At 40.1% G+C, this 24,711-nt stretch overlaps 1 protein-coding gene across 3 annotated transcripts in view; it reads left to right on the top strand.

The window, feature by feature from the left end:
* cep128 (centrosomal protein 128) overlaps positions 1-24,711 on the top strand; it is a 49,769-nt gene that overhangs the window by 14,276 nt on the left and 10,782 nt on the right. For all 3 annotated transcript variants that reach the window (XR_004019127.1, XM_030720804.1, XM_030720803.1), the window contains exons 14-20: positions 4,033-4,221; positions 4,487-4,948; positions 6,787-6,951; positions 8,728-8,892; positions 16,302-16,361; positions 18,002-18,194; positions 23,581-23,630. Coding sequence is in view for 2 of the 3 variants with exons in the window: in XM_030720804.1 (XP_030576664.1) it covers positions 4,033-4,221; positions 4,487-4,948; positions 6,787-6,951; positions 8,728-8,892; positions 16,302-16,361; positions 18,002-18,194; positions 23,581-23,630 (1,284 nt within the window). In the remaining variant the exon portion in view is untranslated. The remainder of the gene's footprint in view (positions 1-4,032; positions 4,222-4,486; positions 4,949-6,786; positions 6,952-8,727; positions 8,893-16,301; positions 16,362-18,001; positions 18,195-23,580; positions 23,631-24,711) is intronic.

Raw genomic sequence — 24,711 nt, 5'->3', positions numbered from 1 at the left:
TTCATCTAGTTGGCCCTGGTGGGAAACTGCAGCATGAATGGTATTCAGCTTTAGTGGCAGTTGTGTCTCAGATGTTCCACCTCCACCCTCTGCTGCTGTTGCTGCTGCTACAGGCTGAGTTAGGTACCAGCCAGCTGGCAGCACTATTAGCTAGAACTGAGCCTCTTTGTTGCATTGTCTTAACAGCAGACTCTGGCTCATGCACAACTTTTGTGACTTTGATGGTGTGTTCTGAAAAGTGATCAATAATGTCTGTACTAAAATGCAATTCTCAGCTCTAGTAGTGATGCCTCAGGCAGTGAGGAGAAAACTCTGTGGTTGTGCAGCTCAGTGAGGTCAGAATACATCGGTGGATGGTGGAAGGAAACTAAATTTCTGCATTTGGCTACACTGATATACATAATATTGGCAACTAATGTGGACATTATGGACACCACAAAACTGTTAGTTACAGCTTGTCCTGTTTTTCAGATGTCACATTTCATCTTTGTTAGCAGCTTTGCGTTTCTAGCTGTTTTCTAGCTTTTTAAACAATTTATGTGTCTTACTCTTGCTAATGTTTGGTGTAACATGCTTTGGGAAGTTTGTATTGCACTTAGTGCTCCACAGCATTTATAGCCTAAGTTAATGATTGTCCCCAGATGGACTTAAAATGAATACACAGTCAGTCAATAAGAAGGCCAATCTAGATCTAGAGTTCCACATGTTGCTACAGTGAACAGAAAATCGTTGTTCAGCTGAGGATTTGCATAATGACACCTTACAGTTTCCATTATATATCTATGTGTTAGAGAGCCCAAAGCCCCGAGGTCAGTGAGCGCCTGAGGAGCCTGATTATGTAAACATGTATAAATTAGTGTATGATTAGCAAATGTAATAAACATATCAAAACTTGGTGAATAATTCTTTTAAGAACACGGCAATGGTGTGATCTTATTGGTTTCCTATCCAACATTTTAATTGCTCAATTGTATATCCTCATAAGAGGCTTGATTGTTGTAGACCAGACCAAGAGGTTGCAGCATAAAATGGCAAACAGTCTCTAATAAGTATAAATGTACACCCACCAAACACTTCACTGGGTACACCGTAGTAGTAGCAGGCTGGACCCTCTTTTGCCATCAGAACTGCCTTAATTCTTCATGGCTATAAGATTCAGCAAGACGCTGGAAAAACTCTGCAGAGATTTCAGTCCATATTGATGTGATAGCATCACACCGTGGCTGCAGGTATGATTCATGATATGAATCTCCACCACATTCCAAAGGTGCTCTGTTAGACTGAGATGTGGTCACTGAGTACAGTGAACTCATTTTCAAAAACCCAGAGATGATTTGAACTTTGTGACATGGCGTATTATCTGGCTGGACACAGCCATCAAAAGATGGATCCACTGTGGTCATCCAGAGGCGGACGTGGTCAGCAACAATGCCCAGGTATGCTGTGGAGTTTAAACAATGCTCAATTGATACTAAGGGGTTTAAAGTGTGTCCAGAAAATCTCCCCCACACCACTACACCATCACAGCGGCCTGAACTGTTGATGCAAGGCCGGATGGATCCATGCTTTAATGTAATTTATCCCGAATTCTGACCTTAGCATCGAAATGTCGCTGCAAAGACTTAAACACATCAGACCAGGCAATGTTTTTCAAAATATCTGCTGTCTAGTTTTGGTGAGCCCGTGTGAATTGTAGCCTCAGTTTCCCCTTCTTAGCTGAAAGGAGTGGCTTCTGGTGTGGTCCTGTGCTGCTATAGCCCATCTACTTCAAAGTTCAGCAGTTGTGTGTTCAGATTCTTTTCCACATACCTTGGTAGTACAGTAGTGAGAGGTTATCTGAGTTACTGTTACCTTCCAGTCAACTCAAATCTGTCTCCTCTGACCTCTGGAATTAACAAGGGATTTTTGCCCAGAGAAGTGCCACACACTGGATATTTTCTCTTTTTGGCTCTCAGTAAAACTTTAAGATGGTTGTGTAAGAAAAATCCCAGCAGATCAGCAGTTTCTGAACTGCTCAGGCCATCCCTTCTGGCACTAACAGCCACACCACGTTCAAAGTCACTTGAATCACATTTCTTCCCCATTCTGACGCTCAGTTTGACCTTCAGCAGGTCTTCTTTACAGTGTATATGTCATGGTCCTGGACTGTTGGCCCCAGCGCTTTGTGTTTGTTTTTGATATTCTGTTATACTTTATGTTGTTTTCCTTATCTTGGGCCCCTGGTTTTGATTCCCCATGTAATCTTTTGTTGTGGATATTTCTGTGTTTCTGGTTTATCCCCTGTCCTTGTGTCAAGTTCATGTGTCCTAGTCCTGGTCTTTGTGTTTAGTTACTTCCTGTTATTTTGGTGTGTCTTTGGCTCTTGTGTGGTGTGTCTAGTTTTGTTTCCTGCGTCTCCCTCACAGGTGTCCCCTATTGTCTCGTTACCTGTATGTATATTTAGTCTCAGTCTCCCTTTGTTCCTTGTCAGGTCGTTGTTTGATGTCCTCTGCTCCTGCTGTGTGCTTCATGTTTAACATCCAAGTTTTAGTTTATGTCAAGTAGTCAAGTCACGTTTAGTATTGGATTTGAAGTTTGTGCTGCTGGCTCCCATCCAGTGCGTCCTTTGTTTGTACCCCAGTAATTAAAGCTTAAATTTAAGTTAAGCTTTTTGCCTTTGGTGTCCTGCTTTGGGGTCCTCTGCCTTGCCTCCCCACAGCATTACATGACAGTATACCTGCCTAAATACAGTGGTTTGCTCCCATGGGATTAGATCAGCCGCTTCATTAGATGTGGACAGTGAATGTGTGTAAGCAAATGTAGATTTAACTCACTGACTTCTATCAAGGATTGAGCCGTAGAAGAAAAGCAGACTGCAAATGATTTGACAGCTGAGAAGAAATAGAGAAAGTAATTCTTCTGGATACGTATATAAGGGATCCCCAATAAATAACAACCAAAACTAAATTTCCAGCTCCATACTTTTTATTTTTGGGCTCTACTACAGCAGCTTTGTATGATTCTAATCTTAAAATAATTCTTCTTTACCTTATATTGGGCCTTGGTACAGTTCACATTGAAATTAAGGAGAACTAAGAGGAGAAAAAACTGAATCTTAAACAGAGTGTTTAGCCCAGTCTGAGCTTACAAGTACATTATTTGAAACATTAATATGAGCATCCACCATTGTAACAGTAGTTATATGACAGAAAATAAGGAAAAGCATAAAAATGCCCCTTTAAACATTTGTATTGGCATCAGTCCAGAATTTCACAATCACTGCATCCTTAACGTCTACGTGTCTCTTTGATGATGTTGATTTATCCTTTGTTTTGTCTTCACAGCATAGAGGACTTTGTGTCATCATCCAATTTATAAGTTTGAATAATGCATTTTGAGTTCACTTACCATGACCACAAATAGATTACCTTAGCTTGGTATGTTAAAACGGTCGTGTTTCGTTGAATAATTAATGCCTGTCTATTGTTATTAGCTTAAACATCACCCCTCCAAACACACACATACACCCCACCCCCACTGATTCCCATCCCATTTGGACCAAGGGAGTCACCTCCAAACTCACAGTCAGCACCTTGTGCCTCACAGACAGACAGACAGACTGACTCCCACCTGGCATACTCGACGTGATGCGAATTAATTACAAAATCATTTTTGCCCTCTTAATGAATTAGGGGAGAGAATCAAGTGCTCAATTAAATGATTAGGTTCTGAGCTGCTGCAAAGTCTTTGCAAATTCCAGTCAAAGCCGGAGTATTAGAAGCAATCTGCCTTGAGCAGACCTGACCATTGTCCCTTATCGAGACGCTGAGTGCAAGCATTTTCCTATCAGTGCAGGAGCTGGTACTGCACATGTTTCTCTCCCTCCGTCTCTCTGTCACTCTTTCTCTTGCACTCATCATCATTGTCAGAGCTCCTCTTTGTACACCATCTTCCTCCACCTCTTCATTTGTCATTCTTCATTCACCTTTTTTTTTTTTCCTCTTCAACTCCCGCTCCCTCTCTCTTTTGCTCCTTCTCTCTTTCTCCCTCCAGGCAGCCAAGGAAAAAGGAAACGCTCAAGCCCAGCTGAAGGCGCTGAGCCAGCAGACTGAAGCAGCCCGCCGGGAGCTTGCTGAAATCCTAGGCCGTTTGGCCCAACGCGAAGAGGAGCTCCACCGCAAGGACGTGGAGCTGTCGGAGACACACCAGCGCCAGTTGTCACTGCAGCAGGAAATCCGGGAGGTGTGGGCTCCAGCATCCAGAAATAGAGTTCTTCTTTCTTTTCATTGAAATCACTATGAACTTAAAAGTAGTAGTATTAGTAGTATTTTCAGGTATCAAGTACCGTAAAGTTGAAAAATCTCAATCTCTAATGTGATTGAGAGATCAAATTGTCTCTCATTCATTTATTTTTTATTTGTTCAAGTGAAAAAAAGTGAATGTAACACAATGCTTTAGAGTCACTAAAAAAGCTGTGATAAGATCCTAACAGGACTCCTAACCCTAGGTGAGGGAGGCCTCAGCCACCCTCGAGGAAGAGACACGGCGTCAGGCTGCCATACAAGCAAGACTGAAAGAAGAGAACCAGATGCTGCAGGAACAAGCTGACACTCAAGCCCGCCATTTTCAGAGGGACCTGGACACACAGGCTGAGCTCCAGGCTGCCCTGAAGCAGATGACAGCAGCCCACGCCCAGCTCACCCAGCGGTTGGCTGAAGAGGAGACTTCTAGGAAGGAGCTCCAGAAGAGCACATCAGAACTTCAGGTCAAGCTGACAGCGCTACAGGAAGAACGGACTGTGCTCAGCAAGCAGCTGCAGCTTGAGAGAGAGGTGCATCAGAAGGAACTAGACAACTTGAAGGCCACAATGGAGGGCAGCAAAGCAAAGAAGGCTCGTGAAGTGCAGGACATGCTACAGCTCTGCCGTCAGGAGCAAGATGAAATGCAGGAAAAAATTAAAGAGCTGAAGGTAGCCCGTGATCATTAAGATGTTGTTCAGCAAAAGTGCAAATAGATTCAGCAGCTAGTTTAGCTTAGCTTAGCATAATGACCGGTATCCGCAAGACTGAAATTTTAGAGGCATTAATTACATGAGTCTGGCCAAAAAATAGTCTGGCACATAATCATCAGGCTCTTGAGAATTAAAGATGCTAGGTACATGTGATTATCTTTGGACAAAAGTGTTCTAGCTCCTGTTTTTATTCTAAGATTTGCTAAATAGCTGCTGGCTGTAGCTGCATAATCCAAGAATTTTCTATTTTTAATGAAAGAAAAAAAAGCCCCTCAAATCCTTTAAACATTCCACATCAAAGTTCTGCTAATCTCTAGATACTGAACCAGGTGTCACATGCTTTTATTTTGTCAAATCTTTTCAGATGTTCAAGGTGTCCCTACCTAGGCATGGATCACAGGGTGCCAGACTCTAATTGGCATTTTGAGTGTCATTGGCACACACTACAAATTCAGTGCAGGGTAACGTGCCACATCAGCGAAACATCTGGTATATTTCCGACCCAGTGAGACACAGACGAAATTCTCATTTAGCGTAATTTTCTTCTTTGGTCGTGGCTCTGTCCTTTGAGTACTGGTGATCTGAGGATAGTGGAGCTTTTAATGGTGTGTGGTGCCCTGTGGATCTTCAGGGCCATTCTACAGCTGCAAGCGTGAATATTTAAAAACCCTGATATCAGACCCCTAAAGTCTCATCAAGGCACCACTGGAGATGGGGAACTTCACTTGACTTAGTCCCACTGCACCCGGGCCCCTCCCTACCTTCAATATCTCCAAAGATGAGCCCTCCCGGGTACATTGTTTCTTAAGGGGCATGGTCCTCCCTGATATGGCTGAGTTTAGCCCATTAGCTGCGCTGAATGGCATTAATATCAGACATAGCTCATTGTAATGGTGTCATTTCCAAGTGCGGTAGGGACAAGGGCGTTTGCTGGAATGTTTTTAAATATTAGCCTACAGGCACTGCAGATGTCCCTAAGAAGCCCACCCAATATTCACACATCATAGCCAGAAGCTTGTATTACAGTTGTGATACAGTCAACTGTCAGAAATGGCTTAAAATATTCACATTTCCTTGTCCTTGTCCTCTCACTCATGATTTCTCCTCCACACTATCTTCCCTGCCTCTCTTTATCTTAACCTCTCTCTTTCTGCCTCCCTCTGCTTCTAATGTTGCATTTTCACTTTTAGTGCTTCTGCTTTCCCATTTTTTCCTTTGTTTGTGTCACTCGCAGTCCTGAGTAATTGTTGTTCATTCCACTTTACTGTATCCTGTGTAGTTATTATGTTATTACTGAAATTTCCCCATTGTGGGACAAAATAAAGGGATTTCTATTATTAAATATAGAATGCTAAAATCTGAGGCTTTCCTTTGTAAGCTTGAGCTGGACTCAGTCATCAAGGGAAACATTAAGGGTTGATACCATCATTTCAGATTCTTGGAAATTGCATTTATTCCCTCTCTTGACCTGTTACTTGATGTTCTCTGCTTTTGCAGCACATAATGTTACATCTTGTTGTGAAATCAGCCTTTACTTGCAAGATGTGACTTAAGAACTTGGACTAAATATTTGGATCCACTGATAAATTTGGCATGTTGTATATCATCCTCAAATCCAGATTTGCATCAGTGAAATGAGGACTTGTATCTGTCCTGTTTACTCATAGTATTCCCAGTTCATTGAAAACTGCCACCTGTTTAAAGTCGATAATTTCTGCACCAGATAAACCACCCGTGTTTATGATCTCAAAATATTACCGTGTATCATTGCCTTAAAAAGATTCGCTCTCTTCTAGGCAGATGCAGCATCAGACAAGAAGCTGTGTGGGGCGCTGCGCATAAAGTTGGACAGGATGAAGGACGAGTGTGATAAGCTGGCAGCACAGCTGAGCACAAAAGACGAGGCACATGCACTCCTCCACAGAAAATACCAGCTACTCAAACAGGAACTGGAAGACGAAGTAAGCCTAACTTCTTTTGGCATGTGTTTCCAAATGTTTTGATTGATATTATGTGGTAGAATACTTGCAGTACAGACAGAGGATTTATGGTCACCTCAAATTTCACAACACCTTTGTTGATGGTAATTAATGGTGATAGTCCAAGACATGGTTGTGATCAGCAGACATTTTAGTTCCACTTTAAGCAGCAGCATGCCCAGTTGTTATTATATCTGTGATTGTGCAGATGTTACATTTTAGCAATATGTATTTGTTGCATGAAAAGAAATACAAGACATTTGACTATGCACCAGCAGTCAGCCAGTCTGTGGCTTCAAACTCTTACAGTTAGGTATATGACAATGACACGATGTTTGCAATTTAGCCTCTGTACATCACCACAGTGGATCTTAAGAGTCAAGATGTGATTGAAATGCAGACTTTCAGCTTTAGTTCAAGGGGTTTGTAACAAAAGTATAATTTTAGAACTTGAATGATCAGATGATCATGTGATCATTAAGGCTGCGTCCAAGTATTTGATTTTTTCCTGTTCTTGTTCATTGTGTGTGCAGTTTTTTTTTGAATTTTCGGCCTTCAGACTGTTGAAGACTATCCACAGTCTCAGCTCGGGCGCATGACAGCTCTCTCACTCTCAGCAGAGATTATCACACTTCAATTCAGCTCATTGTTGCTAATTAGCAACTTTTTTCTTTTGTTATATCAGGATTTAGTGACTTTTCATGCCCCTTTAGTGAGTTTTTCCCCCAAAAAGAGTGGCTAGGGGAAATCTATAGACAGTACTGCTCTGCATCAGAGCTCTTGCTCTCTTTGCTCTCCAGCACTCTCACAGCAGTGATTATTATGCTTCAGTACACCTCATTGTTGCAAACTTAGTGACTTTGTCAGAAGATTTAGCAACTCTTCATACCCCTTTTAGCGATTCTTTTTCAAATTCCCAACTGTGGGAACTCATGCTTTAGCTCAGAATGAGGCACACCTTCTTCTGTATGTTCACTGAACAGCAGCACTGAGACATTTTGTTGCTTCTAGCTTTCCCTCTGAGTGACTGCAACACAACCGTTTAACTTGTGTGTATAATTTAGTCAGATAAGAATCAAATCTGACCCTGTGAAGCTTCAACTTTTTGCTGTTGATGGTATTCAGGACAGCTCAAGTGATCATCCAAAATTAAGAACAGTTCCAGGTTAAGTGGTGCCTGATCAGCGCTATTTTAAATGGTCTTTATCAATATGTCCTTAGTGGCTTTACAACAGCTGATGAAGTATTGAATCCCAATTCACCTCTTTGACAGGACCCAGATAAGTTGCATGGGTCTTTTTCACAGGAACCATGTATTGATTTGAAATTGGCTGAATGCAGAAAAAAGGGCTTTTATTAATGTAACATGTGCAGTTTATTATCTCAGGGACAGGATAATGATCCATGTTCCCAGGGCAGAACTGATCACTTGGTTTCTGTCCTTGGATGTATTGACTGCCTGTGTCCTGAGACTGCTGACAGTAAAAGAAACATATCTATACTGTGTGTTTTTTAAGAGGAAACTGAACAGCACACTGATGCCCACAGTCTCCTGTATGTCTGTATGCGTTTAGTGAGGAAAACTAGAACATCGCCTCACATTAATCATGTAACAGGTGACATAAATGTTGTTCACTCTAGGACAAAAAAGACAAAAAAACAGCTCTCGTGAACTGGAGTAGCATCAAAAGAAACTCCAGCTAATTTGCAACACCTCTACTCTTAGCTGTCTACTTAGCTGTCTGCGGTCCTCCACAGGTCACGTCAGGTGAGCGGAGACGTGTTTCGGAGTCAGAACTTGTTAAGTTGGAAGAGAAGGCGCTGCAAATGGAAGTAGAGCAAAAGGCAGTCCTTACCTCTTTGGGTGAGGAACTAGACGCAGCCTGTCGAAGCCTGGCTAGGAACGGCGAAGACAAGCTCCAGGTATTTCCTGTCTATTATGTTTTGTTTGTTATTTTTGTGTTGAAAGTTGAATTTCGCAGCCTTTGGCAATATGGTCCAAATTATGTTCACAGACACACAGGACAGAAATACTGTCGGCATGCTTATTTACACTCCCAGCAGATCTGGCTAGCAGTGATCCACTGTTAAGTCACAATTTAGTCCTGACAGTCCACATACTCTGGAGAAAATATATAGGTCTTTAGGTCTTTAGTGAACTAGATGCTAATTTTTTTTAACTGCTCCTTTGTTAGGTTTGGCTCTCTTCTCAATTCATGCTGGACAGTGTGTGACTAAAAAAGGTCCCTACAGGCTGTCGTGTTAGTGAGAGTAGGGGAGCTCAACTTTATACCTGCTTTGTTTTGCCCCCACTGTTTCCTCAGTTACTGTTTCCTATCAGAATAATGTCTCCTCAGTATAAGTCAGTGTTATGTTCTTGTAGGGAAATGTGTTTATGAAGTTATGTCTTTTATGTTTTTTAAGGCAATGGGCAGGATAACAACTGTGTAGTTACATTTTACATGATAATCTTTTTCCAGATATCTTAAGGTTGTGTGTGTTGTTGTGCTTATATGGATGTTGTATGTGTGTGCTACATGAGACAGACTGTCCAAAGGAAATACTTGTTATATCTACCACGCTTCTTATGGCCTCTGCCCTTCCGATAGACTTCCTGAAAGGGCAATGATCCACCTAAAATTTTGATTTCATATAGAACACACTGTATGTATATCCTGTGATGACATGATTCTGGTGGGAACACTGGGGAATGTCTTTTGGATGAATGGTGTCTCATCCCTCATCGGAGTTTCTGACACATGGAAAATCAAGGCCAAGAAGCTTTAAACGCTTCATGGCTACATGTGGTGTTCAGCTACTTTGAAACAGTATTCAAATATGCACTTCTTTCTATGTGACAACATCTGAACAGCATCACCTTAAAAAGCACATTCTGGTCACTTTATGCAAAAAGTCACAGCAGCCGTCTTAGTAGGTTTCACGTAGTAACATCACTTTATTGTTACTCTGCCAAAATTAGCCTTGCAGAGTTCTCAACACGTTTATGAAAGGAAAACATCACAATGAACAGTTTTTGTTTTTTTGTGCACACATGAAAAAGTTTGAACATCAAGCTTTTTCCACATTTGGCACCAACACCAATTCTTAAACATCACAGAAAATGCAAAAGATAAAGTTTACATGTCTGTCACGCTCTACAATTTCACATCTGTGACAGATGTTTACTCTACAGTTTGTTTGGTAAACATTTAGCATCAAGTCTTTACCGCAGTGATCGCAGAGTCTGCGACAGGTCAGGTTGGCGAGGCTCGTTAATAATGACTGTAGTCTGAGTTTGACAAAATAAAGCAGGTTCTGCACACAGAATATTTATAGAAAATGAGAATGAAGATAGGGGAAAGTAGTAATAATGAATACTGTGTAAATGTTGTGGGAATGTTTGAATGAAGTCAAAATTAACATAAAAGTGACCTATTTCATTACCTTTTAACAGATTGATGAAGCCATCCTTGTTACATATCGCATGTCTGAAAAGGGGTTTAGAAACTTGTTTTATCTAAGTTATTAATTTGTCACCCACCTACACTTAACCATGCAGCCTTAAATCTACTTATTACACAGTAAAGCCTTCACAGACTAACTCACACACACATGCTTAAAGCTAGTTTTCCTCTGCTGCTCCCAGCTAATGAACCCTGGCTGCTCTTATCGGCTCTTATAGATTTCTCAAGCTGGTCCTGCAGTGCTGCAGTCAGACATGTGAGCCAGCACCTCGCCTCTTCTGTAATCCATGATGCTGAAAAGAAGTCAAACTTATAGCGATTGGGGTAATGGGGGGGGAATCATTAACGGTTAAAGGGTGCATTAGGTTTCAGCTACCTTATGAGACTCCTTCCTTCCTTCTGTTTGGAAGTACGAAGAAACAAGAAGTTTTAAGTGGTGTAAAGATATTTACAGTTCAGGAGGGAAAAACTTTGCTACACTAAACTTTCATTTCAAAATTAGTCTTTACAGGTGTTATTTTTATGCCTCTGTTTGGTTGTCAGTCAGTCTTTTCCAATCTTTTGATCGTGATGTCTCTTTAGGGGCATTCCACAGTAATTAGTAGTTTGCATGTCACGGAGGGGACAATTAGAAAATTGCAGTAATAAAGGTTAATAGTCTGTGACTATAAGAGACAACAGACAACACTTACATGTGCAAGGAGTTTCAGGACAGTGTATCAAAAGTATTAGAATATATTCAGGTTTGAGTGGCGTGTTACAGAGGGGACCAAGAAAATCAGAAATTATAAGATGCAAAAGTAAGAAAGATACGTTCACTTTGCAGTTACATTATTTTACTAATATGTTAATGCATTAATAGATGATATGAAGATCTAATGCTGTGCCTTTGTTTTGTTTTTTTCTCCTCTGGCTGAATATTTAACCATATGTAGCATCACAAAAGGGACACTTTTGTGTACAAAACTTTAATTTCTTACATTGTATGTCCATCCATCCACGGGGAGAACATGCAAACTCCACACAGAGAGAGGGCGAGGGAGAGGCCTGGGCCAAGGTGGAATCGAACCCAGGCCTTCCAGATGGTATTCTATCTGTGAGGCAGCAGTGCTAACCACTGCGTCACCGTGCTGCGCCACATTGTATGTGCTCCTGACAATACAGTACTCATAAATCAATTGAAGGTAAAATCAAAAGCAGTTTGTCTCGTCCGTGACATTTATTTTCGTTTGAAGATTTGAGTATCAAATTTATTTGTTATGTCTGGTTGAAGTGAGACCCTAAAGTCAAAAGTTCACACGAGGTTCTTAAATTTACTCAAGCCACTGAGGGAATAAAAAACTTTCTTACCTTATTTTGTCACGGAGGGGATATTTTGTACTTGTATACGGTGTTGTTTTCCAATATGCAAATACTAATGGAAAGTAATATGCTATGTTGTTAGTATATGCAAGGTACTGTCACGACTGCTGCAGCAGGCTAGGCAGAGAGGACCTCAGTGCAGGACTCAGAGGCAAAGCTGAACTTATAATTCAGCTTTATTTAAGCACTCAGCTGGAAACATACAGCAGGAAAGCTAACATGGATGGCAACACTGATGAGGACACAACAAAGGACAAAGACAATAAATACACCAGGGCTAATGAGGAGAGTGACAACAGGTGGGATGACAGCTGAACATAATTACAGAGATGAGACAAGGAGAAGCCAAACTACATACAAAGAACAGGGAGCACAAGACTGTCAAAATAAAACAGGAAGTAACTTAACATGGTACACGCAGACTTGACACCTAGGGAGACTGTCACACAGAGGGAATCTAAACATAACTAAACATAACCCAACTACAACACAAAGGCTGACATAAGACGGGGAAGCAGCTAAACAGGGAAGAGACAGACACCTGAAACACAACACTGAAAACTTGACACAGGTTTCTTTTGGAGCGGGAATTGACCACTTGGCATGAATGGGAAGTGTTAATATCAGCTCATTTTAGCAAGCTTAGCTAACAACAATTAACAGCTGTTGTATGGGTGTCAGGCAAAGACACCTGCTAATTAGGTTAAATAACAGACTCATAAAACACTACAGTTTCACTCACCAGAACTGCAGGAAAGAATTTCTTGGATGGCCACACAGCAGGCCTTGTTTATTGTCAGATAATTCGATTAAAACCAATAAAAAGACACCAGCACCAAAAACATCGCTGATAGGTTCAGTTCAGTAACTTGAATTATTGGAGGTGACAGATGATAGCAGACAGCAATCCATGTGGCATGCCCATCAGGCAAAACAGGCAAACAGTCAGTCACCTAACTAAGACTTTTATTTTTTTTTTTGGCTCAGCAGTTACCCGAGAATGATGAAGCAGTCATTTTAGTTTTATACCTTAAATGCTAACCTGAGTTATTGCCTTTTATAATAATTCCCTGTGTATCTGTCTTTCAGTTGTGGCTTATTTTATGTTCCCACTCTTTTCTTTTTTTTGGGCGCAGCTGCATCAAAGCTCCGTGTTTGAATCCAGCTCGGGACATCTGTCATTATTTTTCCTGTCCCTTCAATCTTTCCTCCTCTTTTCCTAAACAGTTTAATGAAGAGTAATGCTGGTAATCTCTATGAAAACATCTCTCTGTGTCCTCTCTGCCTTTTCCTTTCCTCTAAATTCTTCCCATCTTTTCTGTCATCACAGTGGGAGGCGAAACAAACACACTGTAACCAGAGACACTCACAGCCACACGTATATTCACATTCTGAAAGAGATGTAAACCGGGTAGTCACACATTTAAATTAGCAGTGGCAGATGCTTGGATTACACGGCAGTGCTGCTGTGAAAAATAGTGGCATTTCTTTCACTTCAGCCCCACAGACAGCACTTTCAACTCCCAGCCTACTTGTTCAGTTTTTCAACAGTTTCACCTCCTTTTTGTCTGCTACTCCGCTGCGTGGCCTTTGATGTTTTTTAAAGAAAAAGTAAAGAGAGCGTGAGCGAGAAGCAAAAAGGCATGCTTTATCCTCCCACACGGTCACATGCTCTGCTATACGGTTGTACACTCCCTGAGACTGGGACCTCTGCACAGCAGTGCTCTTTTGGCGTACTTTGAGCTGCCGTGGCAACAACTTGGGATATGCGTGTTTGTTTGTGTCTGGTTTTGAGTGACAGCTAGAAAAAAGTTGCCTGACACCTGCGTGGTGACGATGTTGCTTGGCAAGGCACAGGACAGAAAGGGTCCAAAAATTCTGCTGTGTGTTTTCCATGTCTGTTGATCATGTGTAAACACTTTGCCACAAGGGTGTACTTGAAAAAGCGGTTGCACTTTTTTGTCTGCTTTGTTCAGTTCTGTGTGTGTTTGTCCATGTGAATTCATGTTTGTTGTATTATTGCTGGCTTTTTTGGGTTTTTTTACCTTATGTAGCAGGAGGAGGGAAATTTTTTTGCTTTGTTAGCGGGGCGGCTGCAGAGTAGAGAGTGGAGTGATTGTTTGTTTTGGGGTCCATTGGATTGTGTTTATCACTCCACCAGGTGTAGGACTTCTTAAAAAAATGTTTTTGTAGCATCAGTAGGCAGAACAGAAGTGCACAGGAGGGTTGATCTGTTTTGGATAAAAGGAAAATCCCAGTTTCCCAAAACTTGGTACTGCAGCTTTAATGGCTATTGGCAGTTGGACAAATAGAGCCTTTTTTCAGCTTTATGATCTAAAACCATAGTTCCTGTTTTAGATGAATGGACACTTGTGCAAACTGCCCTCTCAGTACCACTTCATTTACACTACCTGTCACAATCAAAGTTTGTTGAATCTGTTGAAAGTGGTCCAAATATGCATTTCTCTATTTTTACTATGTGTGTGAGAGAGACTGTGTAATTAATTAATATCATCATTTAAGGCGCACAGCTCGGGCAGTGAGCCCCACCTATCTGCTGTTCAAACCATCTTCAAACCGTGTTCAAACCGGCAGCACCTAGTCTGTATGAGATTAAACTAAACTATAAAGCGTAGGCCAGGACAGAGTATACTGTCATTTTATCCAAGGCAGGAGTCTCATGCCTGTCTGCAGCTATTACATGGACTGTAATACAGTTTCTTACCTGCATGAATGTTTCCCTTAGGATGACTTGTGCAATGTACAGATTTTGTTGTTGTTTTAGTTTTTATTACTATTATTATTACTGTTTCCTTTTTTGCCACAGAAACAAAGTAATTTTAATTATAAAATAAGAACTTAACTATCACAATCATTGAAGAAAATTTAGGCAGTGCAATACCGATGCAGCACAACTGATAAATGTCATCCACAGCCATCGGTAAAATGTCAACACAGCCTACTTTGGCTGATACTGATGTTCAGCTGTTTTACTGGTACAACCTTAATGGACTGTGTTAATCAAAGTGATGTCCTCATGCGTCATCTAGTACTCTTATCATGTGAAAACAAGTTTTTACTTTCTTTATTTTAAAGTTTACTTTGATAGCTTTTGTAACCTGCAGCATCACACTTTTATGTTGCATTTAATGCTAAATAGCAAAGGATGAAAGGCTAACCAAAGATGCTGCACGTGGTAAACATGCTGCGATGTTTATAAGCGTGGTAGAACACTGATGTTATCTTCAAACTTCAAGCACCGCTCCGCTTAAGTACAGCTTTGCGTAGCTGTATGACTGGAGGTTTTACTCCTGATTAACCATCAGTAGAGACAGGAGAAACAAATCATCCATTAGTGGCCAAATAAGAAAAAGTAGAGTTGCATTTGGCATGAACCTGCCTCTTAAAGTGGCCCTGAGGTTTAAAAAGTGAAACACATCATCCTTTGTTCATCTGTCATATACAGTATGTCAGATTCCTCTCTTAGTGCAAGTTTCCTGTCTATGTTGACAATGCTAACACCATCAGTAGCTAACAAAGATTCCAAAACGTATTGCTGTGGTTGAAATGCAACTTCAATGGCTACTGAAGACACATCGATGATATTCATATACACAGAAATGCATGAACTTAATTGTGGCTTAGTAAAGCCAAATCTAATTAGCATGCACATGTATTCACCACCTCATGTGTAACAAAGAGATAAAGAAGCAAAAGAGGGATTATTAATCTTTGCTGACAACTCCGCATGTGCAGCTGGCACATTTCAGCAGCTGCACAGCATTGGCAGAGGTGTGCTCTCAACTGAGTGTTATCTAGTTATGCGACTGTGTTTATCTGTGTATCTTTTTGCCTTAAGAGTGTGTGTGTGTGTGTGTGTGTGTGTGTGTGTGTGTGTGTGTGTGTGTGTGTGTGTGTGTGTGTGTGTGTGTGTGTGTGTGTGTGTGTGTCAGCAGTCATTAGGAGTTGGCAGGCAGTCAGTTTATATTGCTGATGCTGACAAGCTTGTCTTGGAAAGATTGGAACATACTCCCTGAGCTAGTTTTTATGACACACACAATCTCTCTGTGTGTGTGTGTGTGTGTGTGTGTGTGTGTGTGTGTGTGTGTGTGTGTGTGTGTGTGTGTGTGTGTGTGTGTGTTGTGTCATAGGCTGTTTAACATAAGCATGCCAATTTAAGTTGGCAGAAACCCCTCTTCACAAAAGTTAAGAGTTTTGACAGGAGGCTGTTCGATCTGATTTCTGTCCTCTTGTTTGTCCGTCTGCATTTTGATTCATTTGCTGTCTATCTAAACAAATTAGATTCTTATTGTCCTACAGTGTGTGTGTGTATATATATATATATATATATATATATATATATATATATATATATATATATATATATATATATATATGTATGTGTGTGTGTGTGTGTGTGTGTGTGTGTGTGTAACAGCAACAGGAACGCTTGCATTTGCATTTATTTGTTGTATTCATTTGTTTGTTTTTGTAATTTTCTAACAGGCAATTTCCCAGAGACCTGAACTGGTGAAGGACCCCCATCGCTGGATAGCTGAGACTAAGGTATTTTTGTTTTATTCATCTGTGGGGTCTTCCTTATGATAATCTATGCAATTTAGCTAACACAAGATTTATAAGTGTATTTCCAAGAACATCCCACCTATTCTTAACCTGTAGTATATAGAAGATAAATGACATGTAAAGTTGCTTTCAAGCTTCTCTCTGGTTGTTTTGGTTCTCTCTGGTTTTCTCTGAAGGTTTTTTTCCAGGAAAAAAACAAGTACAGTACACTATACAGTAAAGGCAGTTATCTGGCTTACCTCATTTGACAGAAATCTAAATATTTCCTTAATATTTTCCTAATAGTTGTGACTATTAAACAGTGGCTGTGTAGTTAAAACCCCAATTAACAAAACAGTTTAAATTAATCATATGACACTGCTGGGTATTTTCTTTCATGTATGGATAAAACTGCTTTAAAAGATGCCAAAAATTCCTCTATGACGGGCAACTATCTACCTTAGAGGCCACGTATATATTTTTGCACGTTTAAAGCAAACATTTACTGTGGTAAAAAAGTTGTCAGGATAAATGACGCTTCATTGTTGAACCCTTTTCCCCGGCTGTGCACTGATATGTGCTCTGGGTTAGCAATGATCATAATGAAAGTCAAATAAAAGTCGAGACAGAACATGTTTCCCAAGGATCGCTGTAAATTAAACTTCCCATTGAAGTTCAGTCATAGCTTGCTATTATCGCTGCTTTTTTAAAATTATTCTGTATCATTTATATAATGTTAACGTGATGTTCTTGTGGGGCTCATGTGATCGATGAGATGTAGTTGGGTTTCCTGCTTGCTGTTATCCTCGCTCTTTTACTTGCCACCTGGCTTTTTCCAAGACAAATCAATCCCTGTTTATTGTTGTAAACTTTCAAAAGGAATGTGTAATTAAGGCTGTGGCAGTGATACATGATACTGTGTTAAAATGTGTTTGCACAATTTGTAGTGTTTATCACTATAATGTATCTCCTGTCAGAAATTCTCTCAGAGTAATGTGCATTTACAAGAGTAAAACGCTGGAGAACAAGGGAGGTAATTAGCTCCCTTGTTAAGAGTTTTTATGGTAGTATAATGTAGGTATGATTTACAGGCTTACAGTGCACAGTTGGAATAACAATTTAACCAGTCATTTGGCTGTGCTGTGGAAACCTGTTGTAGGAGACATACATTTACACTGCTGCTGTGCTCATTTTGTATTTTTGTATAACCTTGGTCTGGATTCAGCAAAATGACAACATGAAAAAATAATAATGTTTAAATTTGAGCTTAAATATCAATAGAGCTGTAAACTTGCAACTACGACACGATAGAGCAGACAGCCATGTGAAATGCATAGATAATTAAGATATGATTTGATTTAGCTTTAAAGGGAAAATAAGGATTCTATTGAGATTTTTTTCCATCAGGAAGTTTTGGCGTCTTAATTAAATTGCTACTCAGTGTCCTTTGCATTGATTAGTGTGTAGGATTTCATTTTAGAAAACCCAGTGAGAATGGAATGTGAGGAAAATCACTTTTATGATCTGACCTGTGTATGAAATGTAGTGTGTTTAGGGTGGGAGCTGAGGCCTGCTGGCCTGATTCCCTTTAGGTTTTAGTAAAGCGTAAGTATAACAATGTTTGTATTTACTAAACCAACCAGACCAAGCTACGCTGGCTGTGCGAGGAGGTGCGTGAGCGCGACACAGGAGAACATCGCCTGAGGAGGCAACATCAGCAGACCAGGGATCAGTTGAAGGCCCTGAGGCAAAGCAGTAACTCGGAGCAGAAAGCTCTCCTGCAGCGCCTGGACCAACAGGAGAAGCTGCTGCACTCTCTCAGCGCTGAAAAGAAAGGTAGAATTTAATTGGAGAAATGCCTTCAAGTTGATTATACTCACACTCAGGATGCCCCCGCACAACATCATGCGACACGAATCAGAGCCACTTTCCTCTGAAGGTAGCTAACAGCTGTTAAAGGAGCACAGGATGAGAAATCCTTTAGTTCTCCGTGCTCACAGAATTCATGAGGGTGAGAAATTGTGAGTACTTATCATAGCCAGCTCTCAATGAAAGTCTCTTCTCTCTTTAATGGTTGCTTTTGATTAATACAGCTGTCAGACTCCAATCTCCTGTTTTCATCCTCTCACATTTACATGTAATCACAGCATCATTAAGAGCAAAAACTAATTCAGTGCAGGCATGTTGCAGAAGTGTATTTGTTACTGAGTGTTTGTTGTGCTTTGTTATAATGACGCTGGTGAAAATGGCTCTGTGTGTATCTGAATCATTGACTTTTTTTTTTTTAGGATGGGTTTGTCTGTTTGTAGTTGCGGATGTTTGAGAAAGCATCTTAATGGTTTGTGAACTTTGAGCCTTCTGTGGAAGGAGGACTTGTTTTTCCCAATGTGAGCCCCATTTTTGACTGAATTTCTCCTAATGAGCTGTAACTGGCAGAGGAAGAAAAGCTTGTTTTTAGCGCTTCATCTGAACAATACAAGGAAATGAACCTAATTTGTGTTCCATTACGAGAGCGAAGGAGAGCTAAAAAACACAGTGGGACTGAAGACAGATGAAATAGCTGGGCATGGTCAAGGAGATGGAAACAGAGCTGGCTGTCTGTCCCTGTATGCCTTTTTTTTTTTGACTAAAGTGAATTGCACAGTTTAGTTCATGATGCATGCAACACAATGTGATTACCTTTGGAGTCAGTAAGCAATTTAACAGAAGTAAGAACACTGATGTGGTCTCTTAGTAATTAGACCTAAGAGCAATCTTTTGTCACAGCAGCCATATCTGTGTATTAAAGGCATGGATTTGATCAGCTCTGCTTTCCTCTCAGTATTGGCTTTTCTCTGTGATTCCACTGTCATTGTGAGCAAGTAAAGAATTACAAATTCCCACCATGCAGTAATTACATGCTGCATTTTGCAACTATATTCTCAACCATGCATTATGGTAAATACTAATTAATGGATATTCTCAAAGGGGGAGCTGTATTCTCATGAGCTCTTATATCTAGTTGTTTTCATCTCAGCGCATTAGCCATTATTGCCAGCTCTGTGTAGAGACATTGTGTGGGATCCTGAGTTTGTGTCAGGTTGCGGTTGCGGTTTGTGTATTTTTCCGAAGACCTTTCATCACATGTGCTCTGCTCCCTGTTGGCCCTTTCCCTTAAAAAACAGGTCTGCAGTGTGTGTGTAGAAACAGCTGTTTTAGTATTACAGACCCTACTGCAGCTTTTAGATGAGATGGTGGTGGATGTGTCGATCAGCAGAGATACACTGCTGTGAAAAACTATTTGTCCTCTTTTTTTTTTTTTTCCATATTTGTCACACTTACATGTTTCAGATCATCAAACTAATTTTAATATTAGAAAAAGATAACCTGAGTAAATACAAATTGCAGTTTTTAAAAGATGGTTTCATTTATCGAGGGGAAAACTATCCAAACCTGCCTGGCTCTGTTTGAAAAAGTAATTGGCCCCTAAACATACAGTAATAACTGGTTGTGCCACCCTTGGCAGAATGAACTGCAATCATGCATTTGTGATAACTGGCAATGAGTCTTTCATATTGCTGTGGAGGAATTTTGTCCCACTCTTCTTTGCAGAATTGTTTTAATTCAGCCACATTGGAGGGTTTTTGAGCATGAGCAGCTTGTTTAACGCTCTGGGGTCTAAGGTAGAACTGATTGTTTTTGACTACTTTTGATTTTACTTTTATATTTCACCTTAAAACTGTTTGCCTTGCCTTGTTTAGTATAATTCTTTTCAGCACAGCCTCACATGTGTGACCGTACAGTTATTTTTTTTATTTTGAGATACTGTATTAGATCACACTGGACCTAAAGACACACAAAAAAACAGAAAATCTGAGGAGAAAAAAAGTTAGATTTTTTTTTTTTTACTGTGAAAACCACAAACATGTTTTAGAACTTAAAATAAAAATATAAATTGTAAATTTCAAAAATGTATGTACAAATTCAGCAAGCAACAAAGTTATAAACAGCTATTTACATTAAATTGCAGGCAGTGCTTCAGGTGTTTTTTTTTCAGCTATTTACAGGACAGTCAGGTCTCATAATAAAACGCCACATAAATTATTTGTGCCACCCCAAAAAAAAAGAGTTCCTGTCCATCACAAACAGAGGGACCAATCACAGCCTGACACTTCAGGTGTGTCACTCCTCCTGTTGTACACCTGGAGACAGCGTGATCGACACATTTAAGTCTGCCTTTGGTGGCATTTTGACCACAATCTGCTTTGTCCATGACTACAATACACACTAAACACACTACACTACACACCAACTATACTCTGTACTCTCCAAACACGCTAAATGTCACAGATCTCTCAAATTTCAAAACTCACTATCAATATTGCCATCTCTCTTTCACCGTCATCACTCCTACAACTTTGACCTGTTGGTCAGCAAACAAATGCCACACATTGCCATATAATCTTTTTTTGTGTGTGTGTGTGTTTGCTCACAGGCGTTTTCTGCTAGCGAACATCCAATTTTTACCATTTCTTACTGCACCAAATGCACACCTGGTGAGAGAACTTAGATTGAAGGTTTTTCCTTTAGAATCAAGTCCTGTCTGTCCTTTGAGGCAAGGAAGAGTCTGTGCTGGATTAGGGTGAGGATATTTATATGCATGCATTTTTACAATACTTACATATACTGGATTCCATCTATCATGAAGCACTGAGATTTATTATAACCCTTAAAGCTTTTATCCACATTGTATGCTCGGGTCAGATGGTTTGCTTTGTCATTTTATAGACTCAGCCACTGGTATATTCTTATTTATAAGGCTACTGACTTACAAAGAAGTGTGGGAAGTTATCATCTTCGGTCCCAAGAGTCATTTCTTCTGTCTGTCCTTAAAGTTTGCAAAGAATTTGGAAAAACTGTTTAAAATTATAGTTTCTTCCTCCAGGATTCAGCTGCAAAATCAACTAAAACTTAAGCAGCTGGTCTCTCTGTGTGATTTTTAAATGGCTTGTGTGCAGTTACTTCAAGCTGCAGATGTTTGGCCTGAATATTGTTGTCCTTGTCTGTAGTGTTAGACAATGACTTGTATTGATGTTTTAGGCTTAATCCATGCTGAATATTAAACGTTGTTGTCATCTTTGTATTTTCTTTTTATCATTTGTACTTTAGTATATTTAATTTTGTGTAATTTAGCTGTGCGTATTTGTGTTGTTATTAATCTATGCAGCTACTGTTGATTGCACTGCTGTCTTTCTTGGCCAGGACAATCTTAGAAAAGAGATTTGTAATTTCAAGAGTCATATTTTCCTGACTAAATAAAGGTTAAATTAAAAAAAAAATCTTTTAGCTCTAGGTCAAACCTTTTTGGGAGTCACCAGAAATTTCTCTTTACAGGAACAATCCTGCAATCTTTAGGCAAGAAACAAGTATTTTTGCACCGGACGCTTTCTGTTTTCCATTTGATTGAATGGAAATCAGCTGGCAGATATTTACCTTTACTTCATTTACTGGTAGACGGAAACCGAAATCTTGGCCCAAAAATCCGCTGGTTACACTGGAAACCCCAGTAAATTGTCAGTTGTGTCTCCACTCAGTTTATTTTTCATAGGCAAATATATTTGTCCCTCAAGTTTTTCCACTGCTGTGTAGATTCCCTCACATCCACTCCGATAGTTTCAGCAATCTTCCTTGAAAAATTTGCTGACATTTGTGAGTCCTTATGTTGATGCAATGATATTTTTCCTTATATTGATTGTTGTTCTCTCACAATAAATTCAAGAACTGCAGCGAAATGTAGCCAGAAATGCACAGAAGGAATCAACGGCACTGAACAGGCCCGTCACAATAGTTGCAGGTTGCGCTGATGTGACGTGTAGTTACATTTCTAGGGAGGGGCACATCACGTTATGCCATAAGTTACAGTGTAGGTTTTTCAGAGGGGTTTGCAGATTTCCCACTGAAGCATAAATGTCCAGCAAGTCTAACAAAGTAGCAGTTGTACTATGATTGCAGTGAAACTAGACTGCTATATTGTTCAACTGATATCAAAGGCCGATACTGCCCTATCACAGATATATCAGCCCATATGCTGCACAGTGTCTGTCCAGCAGAGCAGGTTTGACTCACCACCACCACCATAGGAGATTTAGCAGAGTATGCAAAATGGCCAAGCATATGGCAGTGTGTACATACACACAGCAAATGAATCAAAATGCAGACGTACATACATATAGAATACTAATAATATAATATGGGGATTTTTGCTCTTCAAATTGAACATTGTTATTAGCTGCAGAAAATCCAGATTTAGCTGGACTCCAGTTTGCAGAGGCTGATAAGAACTACTGTAAGGGACTGTGGACAAGCAACAGTAACATTATTATGTTACTGTGTATGTTACATTTCCTTTTTTATTGTTTCAGTAATGGAAACATTTTTCAAAAGCATTTGCTTGTCCTGCTCTGCATAATGCAAAGCAGAGTGGGTATTGTTGCCTTTGCTTAATAAAATAGAATTGCTCAGTAAATTCAGAGTTATTCCTCTAAAACAGTATCTCATTAAGCAGCCAGTGATCATCATTAAAACTGTTTGCTGCAATCAACAAACATCAGCAGTTTGTCGCTCATTTACCTGTCAGGGTAAAAATAATCCACCGGCACCAAGCTGTGTTTGAAGCAAGTATATTGGATTAGTGTTTATCTCATGACCAAAATGTAGTTGGTATAAAAATAAATCATCTTTTCTTGTGTCCTGGAAGGTTAGAAGCCAGAAAATCACTTCTTCATTTTAAAAAGTAGTATTTTTGTTATCAATCTGTACTGAGTCTTAAAATCCCCATCACTATTAACTCAAGCCCAAGTTTGCTTGTTTTGCCTGACCAACAGTCTAAAAACTAAAGTATAGTAAGTGAACAGCTACCACTTTGAAAGAAAAGCAGCAAGCTATCATATCTGAGAAGCTGGAGGTTTTTCACACTAAATTTACAAAATTATCCAATTAGTAACAGTAGTTGTCTTCATCGAGAAGCTGTCTTTGCTCTGTAGTGCTTTGACATATTAAAAACGTTCATGGTACCTGCCACAGGTGGACAAGCCATCAAAATAAAAGCAAGTAAATGGGTATTACTTGGTCTGGCCTTACACAGCTCATATGGACCACAGATATTACTTTGACATCTGACAGGGCTCTGATAACTCACCTCATCAGCAACACCATCTTTTCTTACACACTGTTGTCATTGCAGAGCTGCTGGAGAGAGGTCGCAAGAAGGAGGAAGAAATGAGAAGCCTTCAGGTTAGTATTTTTATATGTTTTTTTTTTAAATCCAAATTATTTTTTCTGTTATTTGCATCTGTTAAGCTGCTCTCTAAATAGTGCTTTCTTAATATCTAGCTGACCTAATTTAAACTGTTTGAGACCGAGAAGAGACAGTTGGGACAGTTTAGCGATGTGTTGGATTTCCTTAAAATTCTAATGTATTTTTTTTTTTTTGGGTGTGTGTGAGTTGGTATAGTACTGTGCAATATTCTTGAGCCACCCCTCATTTCTTAATATTACACTAGGAAAATGGGAACTGGGTGCAGTGACTTATTGAAAAGAAGAAGAAAGAAGAAAGAGCTTTATTTGTCACATACATATACATGCAGTGAGATTCATTCTCTGCATTTAACCCATCACACACATGGAGTATGTAGTACACACAGCACAGCATGGAGCAGGGGGCAGCCAAGGGGCGCCCGGGGAGCAACCTGGGGGGGTAGACTTGCTCAGGGACCCACAGTGATGCCAGCCCGAGGATTTGAACCATGGTCCTCTCAGTGATGAACACTCTTCTTCTCCCCTAGGCCACCACTCCCCAAAAGAAAGAGTCCAATCCATGACTGATAGTGTTCCATTGTGTGTTTTTCTATCCACGTACGCTTTTACTGCATCAGCAGTCATACTGGAAGATGAAGCTGTTGCCAACTATTGCTCAAGATCTCTTTAAAATAATCGCAAAAAAAGTCTGGCTCTTTAGAAGTGAAATATAAAGAAATGAAGGGTGGCTCAAGACTTTTGCCCAGTACTGTATATCTGGGCTTTGGTCATCTGAGCTCTCTGAGGGTGTGTTACAAACATTACTCCACAGCTGTAGACCTGACAGACTCCTGGCTGCCAAGCTTGGACAAATAGCTAATTACTGCGGACAAGATGGCTTGGAGTTTAAAAGCCACTAGAGGCCTTGTTTCTGTCTTTCAATACTGCAGCAGCTACTCTTGGCAGGACACCAACCCACCTAGTCTCATGTGAACTGGCCTTTTATTCACAATTGAACAGCAAAAAACATACACATGCCAAAGAAGAGAAACTGTCTGGTCCTCTGTGAATGTGCATG

This window comes from Archocentrus centrarchus, chromosome 24, assembly GCF_007364275.1.
Source record: "Archocentrus centrarchus isolate MPI-CPG fArcCen1 chromosome 24, fArcCen1, whole genome shotgun sequence".
Classification (NCBI taxonomy): domain Eukaryota; kingdom Metazoa; phylum Chordata; class Actinopteri; order Cichliformes; family Cichlidae; genus Archocentrus; species Archocentrus centrarchus.
This window is presented reverse-complemented; position numbering and strand designations above follow the sequence as displayed.